The sequence below is a fragment of the Bactrocera oleae genome, chromosome 3 (assembly GCF_042242935.1).
Source record: "Bactrocera oleae isolate idBacOlea1 chromosome 3, idBacOlea1, whole genome shotgun sequence".
Classification (NCBI taxonomy): Eukaryota; Metazoa; Arthropoda; class Insecta; order Diptera; family Tephritidae; genus Bactrocera; species Bactrocera oleae.
This window is the reverse complement of record NC_091537.1, coordinates 66,494,470-66,512,431: the sequence shown is the minus strand read 5'-3', so window position 1 is coordinate 66,512,431 and position 17,962 is coordinate 66,494,470. Positions and strand designations below refer to the sequence as shown.

The window sequence follows — 17,962 nt, the reverse complement described above, 5'->3', positions numbered from 1 at the left end:
GTTCCAAAATCCAGCTCATACGTCTCGTCTTGTACGCGATTATTTGACCAAAAACAACTTAAATATTGTTCCGCAAGCACCGTATTCACCCGACATGGCACCGTGTGACTTTTTTATTTTCCCTAAACTCAAATTGCCGCTTCGTGGAAAGCATTTTCAGTCGATTAAAGTCATAAAAGGAACTGAAAGCCATACCTAAAGCGGCCTACCAGAAGTGTTATGAAGATTGGAAAAAAAGGTGGCATATGTGTATCGCCTCTAATGGTGACTATTTTGAAGGGGATAAAATAAATATTGAAGAATAATTAACCGTTTTTGTTTTATTGAGCAAGTCTCGTTTATATTTGAGCAGAAGTATATCAATCAATGTGTGGCACAAAGCATTTAGTGAAGGTCGTGAAGTCATCGAAAACTTGCCCCATTGGAGTGCTCCATCCACCTTTGTTAATGACGATAACATCGAAAAAGTTAAAGAGTACTTCAAAATTGTTGGCATCAGATAAATAGCAGAAGATCTAAACATCTATGGATCGACACAATAATTTTGGCTAATGTTTTGGGCGTAAAGCGTGTCAATGCTAGACCCGTTAAAAATACCTGAATCTAATCATTAGCGATGAAAAGACGTGAGTTTTTGAATATGACGTCGAAACTGTCCAATAATATAGCGAATGGTGCTTCAAAGCTAAAACAGGAAAAAAACAAAATTCGCTGAGGGCACTGAAAGCAATATCAGCCGAGGTTTATAATAAGTGTATGAAAAATTGGATTAATCGTTGGAATGCTTGTATTGACTCAAAATAAACCTTTACTACGGCAATAATAAAGATTTGAAATATGTGATAATGCTGCTACTTTTTTATTAGTCCGGGTCAAATTCAACTACTTGGAGAAGGGCTAAGCGGTCACAGAGCTTTATTATTGTACCGAATTGATGTCGAATTGCAGATAAAGCGCATTGAGTATTTACATTTTTTTAAACGCCTAACACAGCGCGCGATATTTTAGAGAGCTTCTTATTTACCACTATCGCATTGAATATGAGTGTGTAGGTATGTACTTAAGCCAATTTCCGCTTACTGAGCTGATAGTATATTAATGACCATTCAACGCTGCTGTGCTGATCCTCTGCTTGCAGTATGAGTGCGGAAGTTGCCGTGGACTGTTCGCACACTTAACGACAGTACGGGGAAATCCACTAATAATATATAAATTATATCGTGTTTAATGTTTAATTGAAATATATCATATTATATAAAAACATCGAATTATTGTACATATAATAAATATTTATATTTCTATGCATATATTCATATATTTTTATCAAAGGTGTGTGAAAGATGTGTCCTGATACCAGAAACCCACAAGCAAAATATTTAATTCCAGTGAGAATATCATATTTGTAACAAGTGTATTTATTTATATTTTATAACAGTGAAAAGTAAAGATCGTGGACAATTTTGGAAACTTTCTACTTATGCACTTTTGAGATAATAAGAGAACTAAAGAAGAGATCACGCCACAAACTAAAAAACAGTTTGGCTTGTCTTAGAGTACTAATTTTAACTAGATTGCTGCCGAAGTTTTATGATATTTCATTCGATAGTTCTCAAGTTATCGGTCTCAAAGTGATACAACACTTGATATTTTTGTTTAAAATGAAAAAAAGTGAATTTCGTGTATTGATAAGGCATTGTTTTTTGTTTGCGAAATCTGCGTCATAACTTTACCAACAGTGGTGCTTGGTTCATGAAGGCTACACGAGCCAGTAACGTCATAAAACACCGAAAGAGTTTGTGAAATTGTGTTGGGTGATTTTAAAATCAACTTGTGATTAAAAGGATAAATTGAATGAATTACACTACCTACTAGCCCTGCACCCTCTGTATTTAAAGTTGTGGCCACCGCTGAGTATTTTTTCTTTCCTAGAATCTAAAAGTAGCTTGTTGCGGAAACATTTTACATACAACCTCAAAGCTTCGCACTATCGAAACGGTATCGAAGTTTTTAAAGACCGTTACAACAAATACATTACTTTGGATGAATGGAAAGAATAAAACCATATTTATGAAATATTTGCATACAGGATGCGCTATTTTGTATTACTTAAAAAACCTTGATTCATATATGAAGTTCCACCCAAGCTTCTTGGGTTTCGTATGATATGACGATCTTTTCAGTAGGACTGTTTGCCATGAGTTCATTAATAACCGCCTGTCTTGCATTCAAATTTTCTGCAAGTATTTTTTTCAAATAAAACCATAAAAAGAAGTCTGAGTAAATAACCTCAAGATTTTATCTATGACTTTTAAAAAATTATATCGTATAATAAAGATATATGAGCAGCAATTATCTGAAATTTTTATAACACTTTTTAACAGGGCTACTTCAACAAAATATTTATTTATAGGGAGTTTTGGGTATTAACCTAAATTGGTTTTTTGAAAAAATGCAGTCGAGTTCGGACTATCTGAATGGTAGCGTAGCCACCTGTATATACCACCTAATCACCAGGAATGACGTATTTTAATACAAATGTATATTACCGCCTTCCAAATACAACATTTCAGGCAAACTTGCTGTAAATTTTTTTTAAAATTACCAGATAAAGTTTTCCCGTCTTAAACGAGCAGCTTCCCAACACACAAGGAAATATAAAGATCATATTTTATACGAAAATGGAAAAGGTTGTACCAATTTAGGAAAAAAATTTCAGTCCGGTTCAAATTTGATCAGAGAGTAATTATCAAATTTGGCATTATTGCTAACCCAACCTTTGAGATTATTATAATTATGGTCAATTTTCGAATTATTTCGTATTAAATCAACTGACGAGGGTTTTTAAAAACATTATCAAGTTTTGGCGTGTTGTCACGTTACGAAGTGATTCATGCAAAATTTGTGTTTCTAAAAAGTCAAAAGTTTAGAGTTCAAGATGAGAAAACTTGTATATCTTACTTAATATTCAACTAGTGAATTTATAAATCAATTTTTTCGTGATAGTCATTCATATAAAAGAGAGAGCTATTTTTTTATATACATATGTGTGTATTTATGGCACTTGTGATAGCTCGAGAGCATCATTGTAAATCACGCGTTTAAAGATTAACTGTTTTAAAATAGCGATAGAAACGAACATTTAACTCGGATAATCTTTTCTTTTACGAATATAGGCACAAATTAAACTATTATGCCTTTTTTTAAGTGCAAAAATTGTACTCTCTCTCTTATCCATCAAAAGTAAAGTCATTTAGTAAGCCTATTTTACGAACTAGCGTCGACGTTTGGATTAATTACCGTAAACGTTAAGCTTTAAACAATTACGAAAAGAATTAAGTGGCATTTACTATCTTGTTCTTCATAGAAATGCGCAAAAGACATCTTCTATCTTAAACAGATATCTCATATTATTTTCACTGTATTATTTTGGTACTTTCATTTAGACAAATTATAAAATTTTTATCTTGACAATCTTTTTATTTGTTTGAGATGATCTAAAACAGGTTCCCTCTGCACTTATTATAATCAAGTGTGATTTTTTTTCAACCACTTTACATTACTTTGAAATAATATAATAAATAAGTATAAAATAGTATAATAATTTCAAAGCAATGCAAAGTGGTTGAAAGTAACTCACACTTGATTATAATAAGTACCGAGTGAAATTATTAATAGCATATGTCATATGGAGTCAAATATAGATCATAATAATAAAAAATGTTAACTTTGGCTGTATCGAAGCCATAATACCCTCGACAGGTGGATTCCTTATAACATAAAATAGTATAAAACAATCTTTATCTTGATTTTGATCGATCAGTTTGTATGACAGCTATACGCTTTAGGGATTTGATCCGAATAATATGTTTGGAGATTGTAGCATTGGCTTGCATATTAATCTGTACAAAGTTTGGTGAAGATAAATTTTCAAACCAAAAAATTTTCTTTTGATATCTCATCTGCTATCAAGCTAAAAAAACTCATCACAAAAGGGTTATAAAAATGTGTGAATAGAAAAAATATTGAAAATAATTTTTATTACTTATCAGCGGCAATGACCGCAACCTAATATAATATTTACATTACAATGCACAGTTACAGGAAATAACACATATTTATGTCCCAGCGCTCATGCTTACTAGCTGATAAACTGCTCACGAGCGAATATTACTTATATTTATTTTAATTGCTTGCATTAGCTCAAAGTAGTAAATAAAACTTATTATTAAATTCAATGCTCAATACTAGCAAGAGTTGAGTTTTATTTATAAATACATGATTTACGGGATACTTAATAACAGTATAGTAGTATGAGCGACAAACTAGTTACAAACTGGGTACATGGCGACAAAAAAAAATCGGTTAAATTTGTTAATGCTTTTGATGATACTTTTCATAATATTTGGTTAGTTTTTTACTTGTATGTATATAATTAAAACTAATAAAAATCGTTAACTTCGATTACACCGAAGATATAATACCCTTCACATGTGCATTTAATATACAATAGCATAAAAGGTATAAAAAAATCTATATCTAAATTTTAAGAACGTGTGCAAAATTTCAGGTCGATATCTCAAAAGTTGAGAGACTAATTCGCGTACATACAGACAAACAGGCTAAATTGACTCAGCTCATTATGCTGATCATTTATATATTTATTTTATAAGGCCTCCGGCATATTCTACCCAAATTGTATTTTCTGCCAATTAAAAATACTGTTATGTAGTTGTTGACCTTAAAGTATTTGATAAATTAGTAAGCTGACAACCCTCTTCAACAATTTTTTTAAAATATAGAGTTGGTTATTTTAAACTTATTGTTTTGTTTCAAAAACAACTAAAATCACCAAATAAGTATTTTAATGTCCACTATTTTGTGATATTTTCTCATATTAATTATCTTTTTTTGATTTTTATTTTTAAAAAAGTTATATAAATAAATATGGTAGGACTAAGTTTGGGCAGTTCATTCTCTCCCAATTTTCAAAGATAAAAGTCGGGTTCATATTTTCAGGAGCTCCGGTGGTCAACTGGAGGTTCGAACTTTTTTATATCAGGTATTTGGGACTATTGACCAAATTTGATGGATATCGGTCAAGTAGATTCTTCAGATATCAAATTTGACCTAAAAGTGCGTGGTAAATGCTTTTGGCGTATTTATTTTGTGTATTATCGCACTTTTAGTAGTTTTCAACACATCCTTTATAGAGGAAGTATTACCACATCCGATTTCATCCATTTTTACAGAGTCTAAGTAGATGTGCTAAGGGCTAATTCTCAACAAGTTTGCTCGGCTTAGCTTAAGTGGCAATAGGTAGCAACACTGATTTTTATTTTATTATTATTTTGATTTTTAGTTTAAATAGTGTTACAGTTATTTATTTAAGAACAAATGTATATTCAAATTGACAATTTTCTAACATTTATATTAATATTATTTTCAAAATTGCACACTATTTGAAAAAAATTAAATAGAATTTTACATAAATTTCCTAATTCTAGGTGTAATGCTTAAAAAAAATAAAATAGTGACTAAAAATTTAATAACGCTTCAAAACCCTCTTCAATGCAATACGTCAGCTCTTATGTCAAAATGCTGAAACGTGACTTACCCGTGCTGATACTCTCTCTGTTCATCCTTTGTGGTTTCTTCATATTTATGCAACATACCTTCCGTGCCAGCGTTGCCATACAAGAAGATGTTATATCAAAAGATATGAGAAACTTTAACGTTGAAGAGAATGGGCCTCCTGCTAATGAAGTCTTTTTCGGCGATGAACTTTTCGAGAAAGAATTGCAGCGTCGTAAATTAATTGAACCGAAGGATAGTCGCGAATTGACAATACTTACCGAAGCACCTTCCACATTGGGGCAACGTTTAAAAAAATTACTAAAATGTAATGATCGACAGTTGAGGTTGGAGAAATTACAGTATGGTAATTATTGGCTGTTGCGTAATTATATACGTGGAACGATTAGCACATCGGTTGGTTGCGCCGACACAATTACATTGACCACGAATGGTGATTATACGTTCTTCGATAGTTTGCCGTTCTTAACGGAACGGTAAGTGTAGAGTTTCGGTTATGAACTTTTATATGAACTGTTATATGTGTATGTATATATAGCTATGAGGTAAAATTTTAAAATCAATTGACTTTCCTTCTGTTTAGTCAGACTTTGCCTAATCTATAGGCCACCCATTCATTGCTTTTCGGTTCAGGTCAAGTTCTCATTCCTACTTATGGTCTGTATTTTTCCAGTATTTAGTCGAACTTTTACCAAACTAAGTTCAAGTCAAAGTCTTCTTCCTACTTATGGTCTATACTTCTCCCGTGTAGATAGATTCAAATCAAAAATATTTAGGCTTGACTTAGCTACTTATATACATTGTCCAAACCAGTGTCGAAATTCTATTGCTCCATACTTGCCGAATTCTCTAAGACTTCATTCACATTCATTTCTACACAATACAAAGAACTTCATACTAGTGAGTTGGTCCCAAAGACCATCCACAAACTTGCACCCATATGTAACCGGTTTCCAAGTTCAAGATTTTCAGTGTAAGACTGTAATAAGGCAAACTGTTAAAGAAAAGGATGATTTTCGCTCTAAAGCTTTGTGATTAAGTAAAACATGTATTAATTGTGTTTCAAATTACACCCCGCAACTTAATATATTATACAATACTGAGTCCATTATAATAAATATCTATTTTTAATTTTTTTCCACAGTTGGCAAGCACCGATCAGCTTCGCCATATTCTCACCGGGCTATGACTTCAATGCCACACTGAGTTCCATTCAATTTGTGCGTAATTGTCTGCGTGAGAGTCAATATATACGTGATTACGTGACCTTCCATATATATTTTCCACCAACGGATATGCCTGAATATGCGCCATTGACTGAAAAAGAGGCGCTCTTATGGCCGTATGACTGCGAGGCGGTCCCACCCTACATGGATGTCGATCGCAGTACAATGTATAAGACGGAGCATAATATGACTTATCCAATAAATGTTGGACGTAATATTGCACGTAAATCGGTCAATACATATTTTATATTTGCATCAGATATTGAATTGTATCCAATTCCGGATTTACCGCGGTTATTTCTCGAGATGGTGGAGCGGAATCGTAGTGTGTATTTGGATAATAAAGAACTGCGGTAAGTTTGTTGCTAATGAATGGGAGCAAATCTTCAAAAGTAGTTCTATATATGTACTTCTTTCTTATCTTTACTACATAGCGTTTTTACAATACCCGTTTTCGAAGTAACTAAAGATAGTCAAGTACCTGAAACCAAAACACAATTAGTTGAAATGTTACGGTCACATAAAGCGATACCATTTCATTCAAAAATCTGTAAGAACTGCCATTTAGTACCTAAACATAATGAATGGGTTAATTCTTCAGATACCAAAGAGTTGTTCCTCTTTTCGGTAACAAAACGTGAAGGTAAATTCGTTTATTGGGAGCCGTTCTATATTAGCGATAATCAGGAACCAATATTTGATGAGCGTGTCACGTGGGAAGGTCAGTCGAATAAGCGAATACAGGTGAGTTCTTAAGATATCTTTTAACGAAATTTGTGGAGGAGTTAATGTTATGAAATTAGAAACTTCCCGAGCCATAGAGTAGAAATCATGAATCCAACTGTGATAAATAAGGAAAATCAGATCTACGAGATATACGACTACTTAGAAGATGAGCTAGGAAAAAAAAAATTTTTATGAAGTAAGAAGCCGTTACCGTTTTTGTAGAAGGATAGTGGTAAAAATTAGCTTTTAAATGGATCTGGACCGAGCCTATGCAATATTTAAATAACAAAATGCCACACCCTTATTTTCATTTCTGCGAGCTATAATCTTGAGAGCTAATTTTAAAGATCAAAATGTAACAATTGATTAGGGACTGGGCAGACTATGCCAATTAGAAAGATCTTAATGATGCAATTATCTTACTAAAGCTTCTAGAAGTCATGCTGGAACTCACACCGTATGGAAGTGGGAAGATAATCTTAAGTGATGAGACACCTATGCTTCTTGCCCAAAGAGACAGTATTACCGAAAGGGTAAACTTTACAAAGAAGTTTAAAGTTATCCTCGGCAGTGAGGCTGAATGCAGTAGTTCCATGCTTGACCTACTGTTAAGGGATAGTACTATTAAGTGGTGCACTGACGGCTCGTAAACGTAAGAAGGCAGTGGTGCAGCCATCGTAAGACCGCGTATCAAACTTTCATCATGGGGTGTTTTCCCAGCATTTTCCAAGCAGAAGTCTTTGCTATAAGACGGGTGTAGCAGCTATCGCCATGAACGTATTGTCGTACTCAGTGACTTAAATCGATCTTAGCTTACGAAATTACATTGCTTTTGGTGAAGAAGTGTATAGAACGTCCTATCAGTTCGCAACCGGGTGCACCTCGGCTGGGTGCCAGGTCACAAAAGGGGAAACCGGGAATGAACCAATTGACGAGCTTGAATGCTCAGCAGCTGTCTCCAGGATGGCAGGACCGGACTCCTGCATAGCGGTTGGTCCCCATACCATAAAGGAGCTGCTTCACAAGGAGGAGAGAGTGGGTATGGAAAAGTACTGGCGAAAACTCACAGGTATGTGCCTGGCAAAGTTCCTAATGGGTGGTTACAACCTCACTAAGTTTAAAAGCTAGCATTTCACACTGGGTTTGCAGGTTTAAGAAGAATCTGTTTAACATGGGTATAGCGAACTGACGGATTTGTGACATCGGGCTGGGAACTCCCGTCAACCTGATTCTAGATTGCGCAATCGTCTGTAGACGCAAGTACGATACTAGGATAGGAATTTATCAGAGTGCTGGGCCTATGTGAGTCGTTGTGACAGAGAGCACAATATACGTCAAGTCGCGGTACAAGCCTCAATTTATTTCTATCTATCTTTGCTAATTTATTTCGATATCTTTTATTATCGATCCCATTTTTATAAACGTAGGTTAAAACCCATTTCCTAGACTCCGAAATGTTTTCTGATATTACAAAAAATAATCATATAACATATTTTAACTTCTTTTCCTACAGGGCTACGCTATGTGTTTGCTGAAATATGACTACTTCGTATTACATCCCGCCTTTTTGGTGCACTCACCAGGCATCAAATATTTTGACAAAAATTCACCACGTCTCAGTTACGTGCCAGCCACGAATAAGCTTATTAAACAACTTATACAGCCAGAGTATCGAATTTTATTTGGAACCAATGCGAAATGTTTCACGTGATATTAGCGGATATATATTGTAGTTAAGTGTAACTGCTTAAATTTGATTATTTAAGTTAGTTTATTTTGTATTCGTGTTTATATTATATAAACACATTTTTTTAGAAATTATATCAATACTTATTTCTGTAGCAAATCGATCGAAAAAATAAGAATTTTGAAATCAACTTTTTTAAAAAAATTTGATTTTCCAATGAAGATCGTAAACTAAATATCTTTTAATAGAGACAAGTAAAATCAAACTTATATAATATATAACATAGAAGGGCCTGCATCTTGCTTTTGTATTCTTTCATATATATTACCAAAACGAGATGGCCACCGATTCCGATTTTCACAAGGAAATTTTGTTCAGCGATAAAGCTCACTTTAGGTTGAATGGGTATGTTAATAAACAAAACTGAGCATTTGATAATAATCTATCTATTGTTGAGACGCCGTTATATCCTCTATTATATTGAGCCATGAGTAATGACTTTTTCGCACCTGAATTGATGTGGATGTGAACGACCTTTGGTTCCAATAAGAGGGCGCTACATGCCAAACAGGGCATTCTCTCGCGTCGTGGGCCTGCGGCGTAGCGTTTAACAGCGCTGAGCTATTTTTTGTGGGATTATGTGAAATCGACTCTATACACAGATAAGCTCAAGACAATTGATGCCTTGGAAGAAAATATTCGGTGCGTTATTGCTGACATACGGCTCCTTTGCAGTAAAAAGCGACCGAAAATTGAGCCTCTCAGCTGAATTTATTCAATTGATTTTAAAACATAATGACAAACCCTCATATTTATAATAAAGTTTAATCCTTGGCCATAAAATCAAATTGTATGCGTTTTATTTCTTCTTGAAAACCACATTTGTAAAATAACATCCTTTACATACTGTTCTTTTGAAACCGTATGAACTGAAATACATAGTTTGTTTCAAGGAAAAAGTAGCAGCTTTTGGAGTTATCCAGTTAAAGGAAAAATGAAAGCGAAAAATGTTGCTTTACGTCCAAAACAAACATGAATATGATCTCTTAAATCAGTTGAATTGTGACAGCAACCAATATCCAATTAGGAATCAAACATTGACATTTTGTTATCTTCTGGGGCAAGAGATGCTCTCTCAAGTGCAATTTTTTCGATTGGAAATTAACTTTGATAACTGTGATGCATCGTTCTCACGACATTCGGGCCTACGTAACAAGATTTTCAACATAGCTCTAAAGCTTCTTGGAATCATTTTATGCCGTTACAATTATAAACACAACAGATCTCTAATCTGCATGCTTTAGGTTGTTCTAGTCGGTTGCGGTTAAACGTAGAAAAATACTTTGGTATACTAATTTTCGTCGAGTTGAAACTTCATATTTTGGAACGTCTGGTTCGTTTTAAATAACTAACAGCAAACTTCTCATAGTAAATATTATTAAAATTACCAGTATTTATTAGCTTTCCTCTAAGGCTTAACCGCTCTACAGTTATTCAGAAGTTAACGGAATAAACACTCAATTTGACTGATTTTTTCATCTCCCTCTCTCTCTCTTTTTACTTTTCTCTTTCTCTTTCTTTCTCAATATTCGCTATCTTTATCTTTACTTCTATCTCTCCCTCTCATTCTCTTCGCATACTTTCACCAGTTCCGGCTAATCATCGCCTTGCGTTGCCTGCCAACCATCAATTCGCACCATTGCCAATTGCGGAAGTCTGCATTGTAATCATTCTGTTGTGCTTCATATGAGTTGTACGTTTGTTGTTGCAGATTTCTTTCATGCTTATTTTGCACAACTCTTGCATTACTATTCTTATTATCCGCTGGCAAAACAGCAATCACTGGCATTTCGGCGGCATTCATTGGTCTACGTTGAGTTTGTCGCAGTTTCTGGTCGTCAATATCTCCACTACGTGGTGTGACCAGCACACGCACATTCTCCACTATACCGTAATCATGCAGTGGTGGTAGTTGTGAGGCGTATGTATAGTTTGGTGGTAATTGTGGATGGAAAGGATCATCACCGTAGATCTTGCGGTAGCGTTCGGTGTGTATGAGTTCGATGACTTGAAAGAGCGCAACGCTCGTGGCCCAATTGTAGCCGAGGTATACTGCAAAGGTAAAGAAATTAGAGAACATACTTCAGCACTTAAACTTGCCTTTGGAAATTTACGGATTATAAAACCACCAGCTAAAGTGAGAACGATCAGAAGTCCTAAATTCAGTTTCTTCTTCAAAATTATCATGAATATGATATGTGAGGCAAAGCAGGTGATAATACGTAAAAATTCAGCAACAACAAAGGGAAACAGAAACCACTTTTTAAGCTGCAAATATGGGGAAAATTAGAGTATCGTAGTGTATGTTAAATTAATTTATTATAATTAAATATGTAAGTGTTATATTAAATACCTTCAAGGCTCCGAGAATCGCCAGCCCACAACAAATCATGTATAAGACCATCCAGGACACCATGAAACCAATGAAACCTTGAACATCTGGAAGAAAAGTAAATTTTAATAGTTGCTAAGTTATTGGTTAAATATTAAATGATAATTAACTGGGAAGCAGAACTAGCTAATTGATGGCCTAAGTGGAACCGGTTGATTAGGCGTCTATCTTTTCAATCTCAGGGATGGAAAATTAAGTATCCAATTTTATGTGGGCCAATAAGAGTTTAGCCTTACCGACCGCTGAAACCACATCTGCATAATATACTGCATAAAATATTGGGCTTGAGAAAGCTGTTTGCGCGATGGGTACTGTGATTGCTCACTCGGGACAAGAAGCGTTTGACGCCATTTAAGTGTTATCCGAAGGGATAACTGTATCGTTTCGAGACCGCTGATGAAACGCGGATACACTGATACGTACCGCAGGCAAAGAGACAATCGAAACATAGGATTTCATCCAGCAAACATGCTCCGAGGAAGGCGAAGACTGTGCTATCGGCATAATAAGTGACCGACTAGCTGGAGAAGGACACAATTTACATATGGCTATACCATGCTGAATTATTGGCCGAAAAGACGGCCCCATTTGGCGAAGAAAAGTGAACATCTGACCTTCGGGTAGTGATTGTCAGCATTTCAAACACCAAACAGGTGGCTTTCTTACTATATAACTAATATATAATGAGTATATTAGATTGGATGCTCGAGAGAATACCATTTAAGATGGAACGACTTATGTATATAGTGAATATAGCTTAGCAAAACACAACACAAAGACTACAATGTAAAGAACGCTTTCAAGTCGATATCGACTTTTCACCTCTTGTCTTCCTCTGCCAAGTAGAAAAATACTTTAGAAAACTTCAAAGTGTTTCACATTTTCAACAACTCATACTAAAGCCTTGTAAGTCAGAAAACAAACGTAGGTGATTCAGAGTCTTAGTTAAAGTGGCTGTCATTATAGTAGCAGAAGATTTGCGGCTCTGGATTGCGGAAGCGACCCTTGAATTCGCTAACTGTATGCTCGAGACTAGTGAGGACTACTTTTAGATATCGCTTCAAGGAGAGTTAAGATCCAACTACAGGAGTATTTTTTGGTTTCACAAAGGACTAGATACAGCGTTCTAATTGTAACCCCTCGCCATCTTGAGAGAACAGCCAGCTAACCTCACCTCCCTTATCCTGTAGGTGAATAATACGCTAAAAATTAATCACAAATCTGCTTAACCATATTATTTGAATTACGGTTAGATCACCTGAGTAAGATCCAAGGTGCATCAGTTTTAAACAATTTAGACCTAAATTTACTAAAGCAATAATACTTAAGTTCTATTACAAAGAATCAGTCATTAGTTGCAGATTAATAGCTAAAAGGAAGAGACAACGAGAGGCTTTCAATAAAAAAATTCAGAATCCCCAAGCTGTAAAGAAATTGCATTGAGGGCAATAAAACCCCAGAGCTTACCTCCTGTGGAGTCCAACCTTCAACTGAGCTATAAACTAGTTCTGATTTTATTAAAATATTTTATTTTTTTTATCACTTACGATTATCTATCCAGTTTAATATTCGCAATATATTAATGTTTTTGCCAAATTGCTCATCGTCTCTGAAAAGCTTCATGATTGGATTCACTACCTCCATGCCCATTGAAAGCAGCAAAATTGTTGGTATAAATACTTGCACCTACAAAAAAACAACCTTAGATAAAAAAATATGTAGATATTTTCAAAGATAACATATGTCCTTTGATTTGTTGGAAATTTACTCACAAACCCAAATACTGCCACTACAAGTACTCCTAAACGCACCGAACAATAGAAGAGATAGGTTTCCATCCATAGCATGGCCATTCGAATATTGTTATAATTAGTATACTTTTTTTAATAAAAATAAAATATTTTATGCACAACTTTAAATTTATTTTTTTCTACAAATTTCAAACATTTCGAGAGCTCTTTAAATTCTTTTGCGTTTCTTTTAGTATATATAAATTATTAATATACAATACTTCGTTACTTTGTTTTCACACGCTCGCTTTGCTTCGGTGACTAAAAGTCTGTAAAATATTACATTGTTCATAGCCGACATTTCATGTGTGCGAATTGCATTATTTGGTATATTAATTGTTTAAATGAGTGAATGAATTACGGAAAATTCATAATAAACGTCGCATAAGCCAGATAACGATCTTGTTTTGTCTTTTTATGCGGTTGGCCATTGAGAAAGACATGGAAAGCTCATTTGGACGGAGTTAGTGTGAGTGTGTGTGTGCTTGTATACTTTTGGAAATTTGTTGTTGTTGCTATATTATATGTATAAATTCTATAGCCCTACTATAGCATAATAATTTGTATACAAGAATTGATATATTGCACACAAAATTATTACAACACCAATAGTAGATGTCACAACTCTCGCATTCGGCTAAATTGTATTGTATTTGTAGTTGGATATACATATGTATATACATAGAATGTAATATAAGTAATATACAATTATGCGTCACTTAGCTTTACGATATCTGTTTGTGCCACTATTTATTTTCAAACAACTTAGGAAAAACAAAATTCTAGCTAAATTTTATTTTGAAAATTTTATTATCAGGTTTTTTAATCTCTCATTATTTTGTAAATTGCTGCTACTTCTCAGTACAAATATTTTCCTTTAACTCATTTTGAACGACATTTTATGAAGATAACTCACACTAGAGAATATTAATGAATTTTATTTAAATAAATTTATTAACATTCTCTGCTCACACAGTGACCGACTATTTCGGTTAGAGTAAGCTAGAATAACGAAATATGCAGATATTGAACTCCACATATTTTCGGCCTTAAACTACAAATGTTATATTCAGTTGCATACGTACAAGTAGTATAAACGCGATATCATCCAATTTCGGCATTACGAAATATCATTACCAGAAAAAAATGTGCTCTGAGTTTCGATATGATTACTAAGAGATTGACCAATATATAATGTATAAAGTCAAGTTAGGTATGTGGGGACTAGGAGAAGTATTCAGCCGATTTTATCCATTTTAGTTACAGGAGCACACTCTTATTATCATAGAAAGTTATTCCCTAAATTTCTTTAAGATAATAGACTTATTGATCGATATATGCGGTATAAAGTCAACCGGCAGTTTGAAAGTTTTTATATTAAGTATTCAGGGGCTAGGGGAAGTAATCTGGTAAATTTTACCCTTTTTGATACAAGCGCATGTTGTTATTATAAAAAGATTTTCTCACAATTTCAATAATATTTCTACCAAGTTGATACATTTTGTCAATAAAAAGTCAACCATAGGCACTGGTATCCACCTCTTCGGTATCTGGAGTCTCGAAAAATTATATTCCGATTTTGACAATTTTTGGATCTATGGTGGCACACCCTAAAGGCAAAGTTTTATTTTGATAAGGTCATTGACTCTTCGTAAAACGAAAAAACTGGAAATTAAAATTTGTATATATGGGAAGTAGGCGTGGCTGTAGGCCGGATTTCGAACGTTGCATAAGAGCATCGATATAATATAACGCGCCAAATTTGGTTGGAATTGGTCGTACAACTGAGATGTAGGATTTCACATATAGGTGATCGGTACCACGCCTACTGTATAATTTTATCATCGGTTTTTATGACGTCATCCCTTTGTCATTTTGTGAGATATTAAAAGCAGATTTATTTATTGAGTTATCGCACTTTTAGTATATATAAGTATTTCAACATAACCGTTATATGGAGGGTGTACGGGGCTCGCTTCTGATCACACCCATTTTCTCTCTGCCTAAAAAGATTATAAAAAAACTAAAGCTACAGTAATTCAATAGAAGATTATAATGCTACAACGCCTTGGACAACAATCCATGCCAAATTTTGTGAATATATCTTGTTAAATAAACAAGATTTCCATACATGAAACTTCTTGGGGAGGAAAGGATGCGTGAAAAATTTCAAATCGTTATCTCAAAAGAGAAGGATTAGTTCGCGTATGCCCCGACAGAGAGACGGACATAGCTAAATCGACTCCGTTCGTCACGCTAATCATTAATATATTTCATTTTTTTTCTTATAACACTATTATTTTACCATACTCATTTAGAGTTTATTTTTTAGAAATTTCTATCCATAGGACTTGCGACATTCTTTCCGATTAGAGTTTAATTTTTTTTCTAATATTTTCACCATCATATTACACCAATTTTTGTCTGTTAACTTTGCTATAAAGTTATGAAAGCTCAAAAGCTTTGAAAGCTTATACTGAAGAAACAAATATTCTTTAACATTCTCTTGTGAAATGTTGGTAAATAGTTTGACATTCAGTGGAATTTAAAAGCTTCTGTAACTAAATGCGTTTATTCGCGTAATAAGAATTAGGGTTTTTATTCGCAGAATGAAATATTATTATAATTCTTGCTGTTTATTAGGAGACGCGAAAACTTTTTCCTCGAATGCTCTAAAAATATGTAAGATAAATATATGAGATCGAACTATTTTGATGGAGCTTTTTTTGTAATGCTGATAAAATATGTATGTGGTTTTAGTGGAAAATAGAGAGGTTTTTCTAATAAAAATGTTCTTTAAAATGTTTAAACAGAACCTGACATATACTTAGAGTCTTGAGATTTGAAAAAGGAAGTCAATTTCAGAAGGTCTTTACTAGACTTGAGATGAACATTAGGTACATTTTTCTATTGAACCAAGGCTCCTGGCTAATTTTTCCAATCCGACTCAAAATCAATAACAAATTGGAGAGTGATATTACTATAAAAAGTATTTGAATAAAGTGCCTAGTTTAGTTAAAGTTTTACTAAATGTTTAAGGTATAGATAAATAGGGTAAGTATAAGGGGATTATATAATGATAATATAACTTCTTCCACTTACTATGTTTCGATTCTAAATATGTTTAGGTAGATAATTTCGAAACGGATAATTTCTTCATTTTATCATTACTTATTTTACTTATTCAAACAATTATTCTCCACACGTCACACTGTTAATCAACTCATCAAATCAAAATTACATAGTTATTGCCTACATTTAGGCGCAAAGCCCATCAACTACTCTTAAACTATTCACTCACAAATAAATATAAATTATTTCAAGCAATCAATCCACAACGGATTATTTGATAACAGTTCGTTACACCAAGAAGAACCAAATGTCTGCGAACAGTCATTGAATGGCCCCTGAATTGACCATCAATTGAGTTTATGCATTGAAGCGTACAACTATTGAGGAAACAGCGATTGAGAAAAGGCTTATTGGCGTCGGTTATAGATGGCAGCACTTGGCTGCCATTGAAATGCCATTATATATGCATAAAGGCAGCAGTAACCACAACTTGCGTCGAAGGGTTCTCAAACGGTCAATGGGTGCTGAATTACAGCAATGCAAAGAAGGGAATTGTATTGCATACTTACAGGCACCTTATGTGACCGGTCAAGCAGCAATTGCATGCGGTAAAATAGTCATACACATTTTCATAATATATCTGAGGGGAAATGCAAGCGTACCTTAAACAAATTGCCATAAATTGTGAGAATCATGATTGGAGTAAAATTGCTAATTTTGAGTTAAAATAATTCAATAATGGCCGGTCGTTGATAAAAAGGCAAAGAAAAAATGCCATGATAATAATTTTTGAGAGTGTAACATATTCGAAAAATACAGATTAGTGTACTCGATTTAGAATATGTAGAAGTTGGCAGATTTTGTATGGGAAGATGTTTTGAAAGCCAGCCTTTGTCTTTTCATCCCTATATCCTGCTGAAGCTTCCAAAAAGCTGTAACCCATGACCGTTACGCTTGAATAGACCTTAGGAGCAGGATTTATGATAATAAAGATACACTGTTCGACAGCATGGTGAACAAATATTATGCTTTATGCTTGAATTCGAATTAGAAGAATATTTTTTAGTATCTCTCTCTTACCATCTGATCAAATTTGAACCGAACTGACACAATAAACACAATGTTTAAGAATTTTAAGTGGAATTTCTGTTACCGTCTTCAAAATAGGCTCCTGAGCCAAAACAAGTACGCCAATCCAATTTTCTGTACGCTTGTTATAAGCCTCGGAAGTTTTCGGTTTTTGTCTAATTTTTGGAGCGGAATTCGCAAGATTGTTGGACAGTTCTTGTTACCAGTAGTGATGCGTTTGATGAATGCAAATTCCTCAACTACGTTCTCAAGCATGTTCTTGTATCACCTCTAATCGACGTCGTTTTTCCAAAAGATTTAGGCCTTTTTAACGAGTCTAGCATTGACA

At 34.1% G+C, this 17,962-nt stretch overlaps 2 protein-coding genes across 8 annotated transcripts; one reads left to right on the top strand and one right to left on the bottom strand.

The window, feature by feature from the left end:
- The first annotated feature begins 1,082 nt into the window (after positions 1-1,082).
- LOC106614854 (beta-1,4-glucuronyltransferase 1) lies at positions 1,083-9,466 on the top strand. Of its 7 annotated transcripts, none has more exons than XR_004978178.2 (7): positions 1,127-1,183; positions 1,330-1,385; positions 5,505-6,068; positions 6,737-7,171; positions 7,253-7,562; positions 7,973-8,613; positions 9,058-9,195. XR_004978178.2 is itself a non-coding variant. In XM_014230779.3 (5 exons), exons 2-5 carry the CDS (start codon positions 5,569-5,571, stop codon positions 9,253-9,255), a joined length of 1,443 nt encoding a protein of 480 aa, XP_014086254.2. In that variant the 5' UTR covers positions 1,130-1,385; positions 5,505-5,568; the 3' UTR covers positions 9,256-9,466. The 7 variants fall into 7 exon arrangements, 1 of the variants encoding a protein (XP_014086254.2); XR_011395437.1 differs by adding an exon at positions 8,694-8,846 and having other exon boundaries at positions 1,128-1,385; positions 9,058-9,186; XR_004978180.2 differs by lacking the exon at positions 1,330-1,385 and having other exon boundaries at positions 1,083-1,183.
- Positions 9,467-10,500: 1,034 nt separating this feature from the next.
- On the bottom strand, positions 10,501-14,007 carry LOC106614847 (uncharacterized). The gene is made up of 5 exons (XM_036371049.2): positions 13,456-14,007; positions 13,231-13,369; positions 11,645-11,730; positions 11,406-11,559; positions 10,501-11,343 (listed from the first exon to the last, which is right to left on the bottom strand). Exons 1-5 carry the CDS (start codon positions 13,534-13,536, stop codon positions 10,874-10,876), a joined length of 930 nt encoding a protein of 309 aa, XP_036226942.2. The 5' UTR covers positions 13,537-14,007; the 3' UTR covers positions 10,501-10,873.
- Between the last annotated feature and the right edge of the window lie 3,955 nt (positions 14,008-17,962).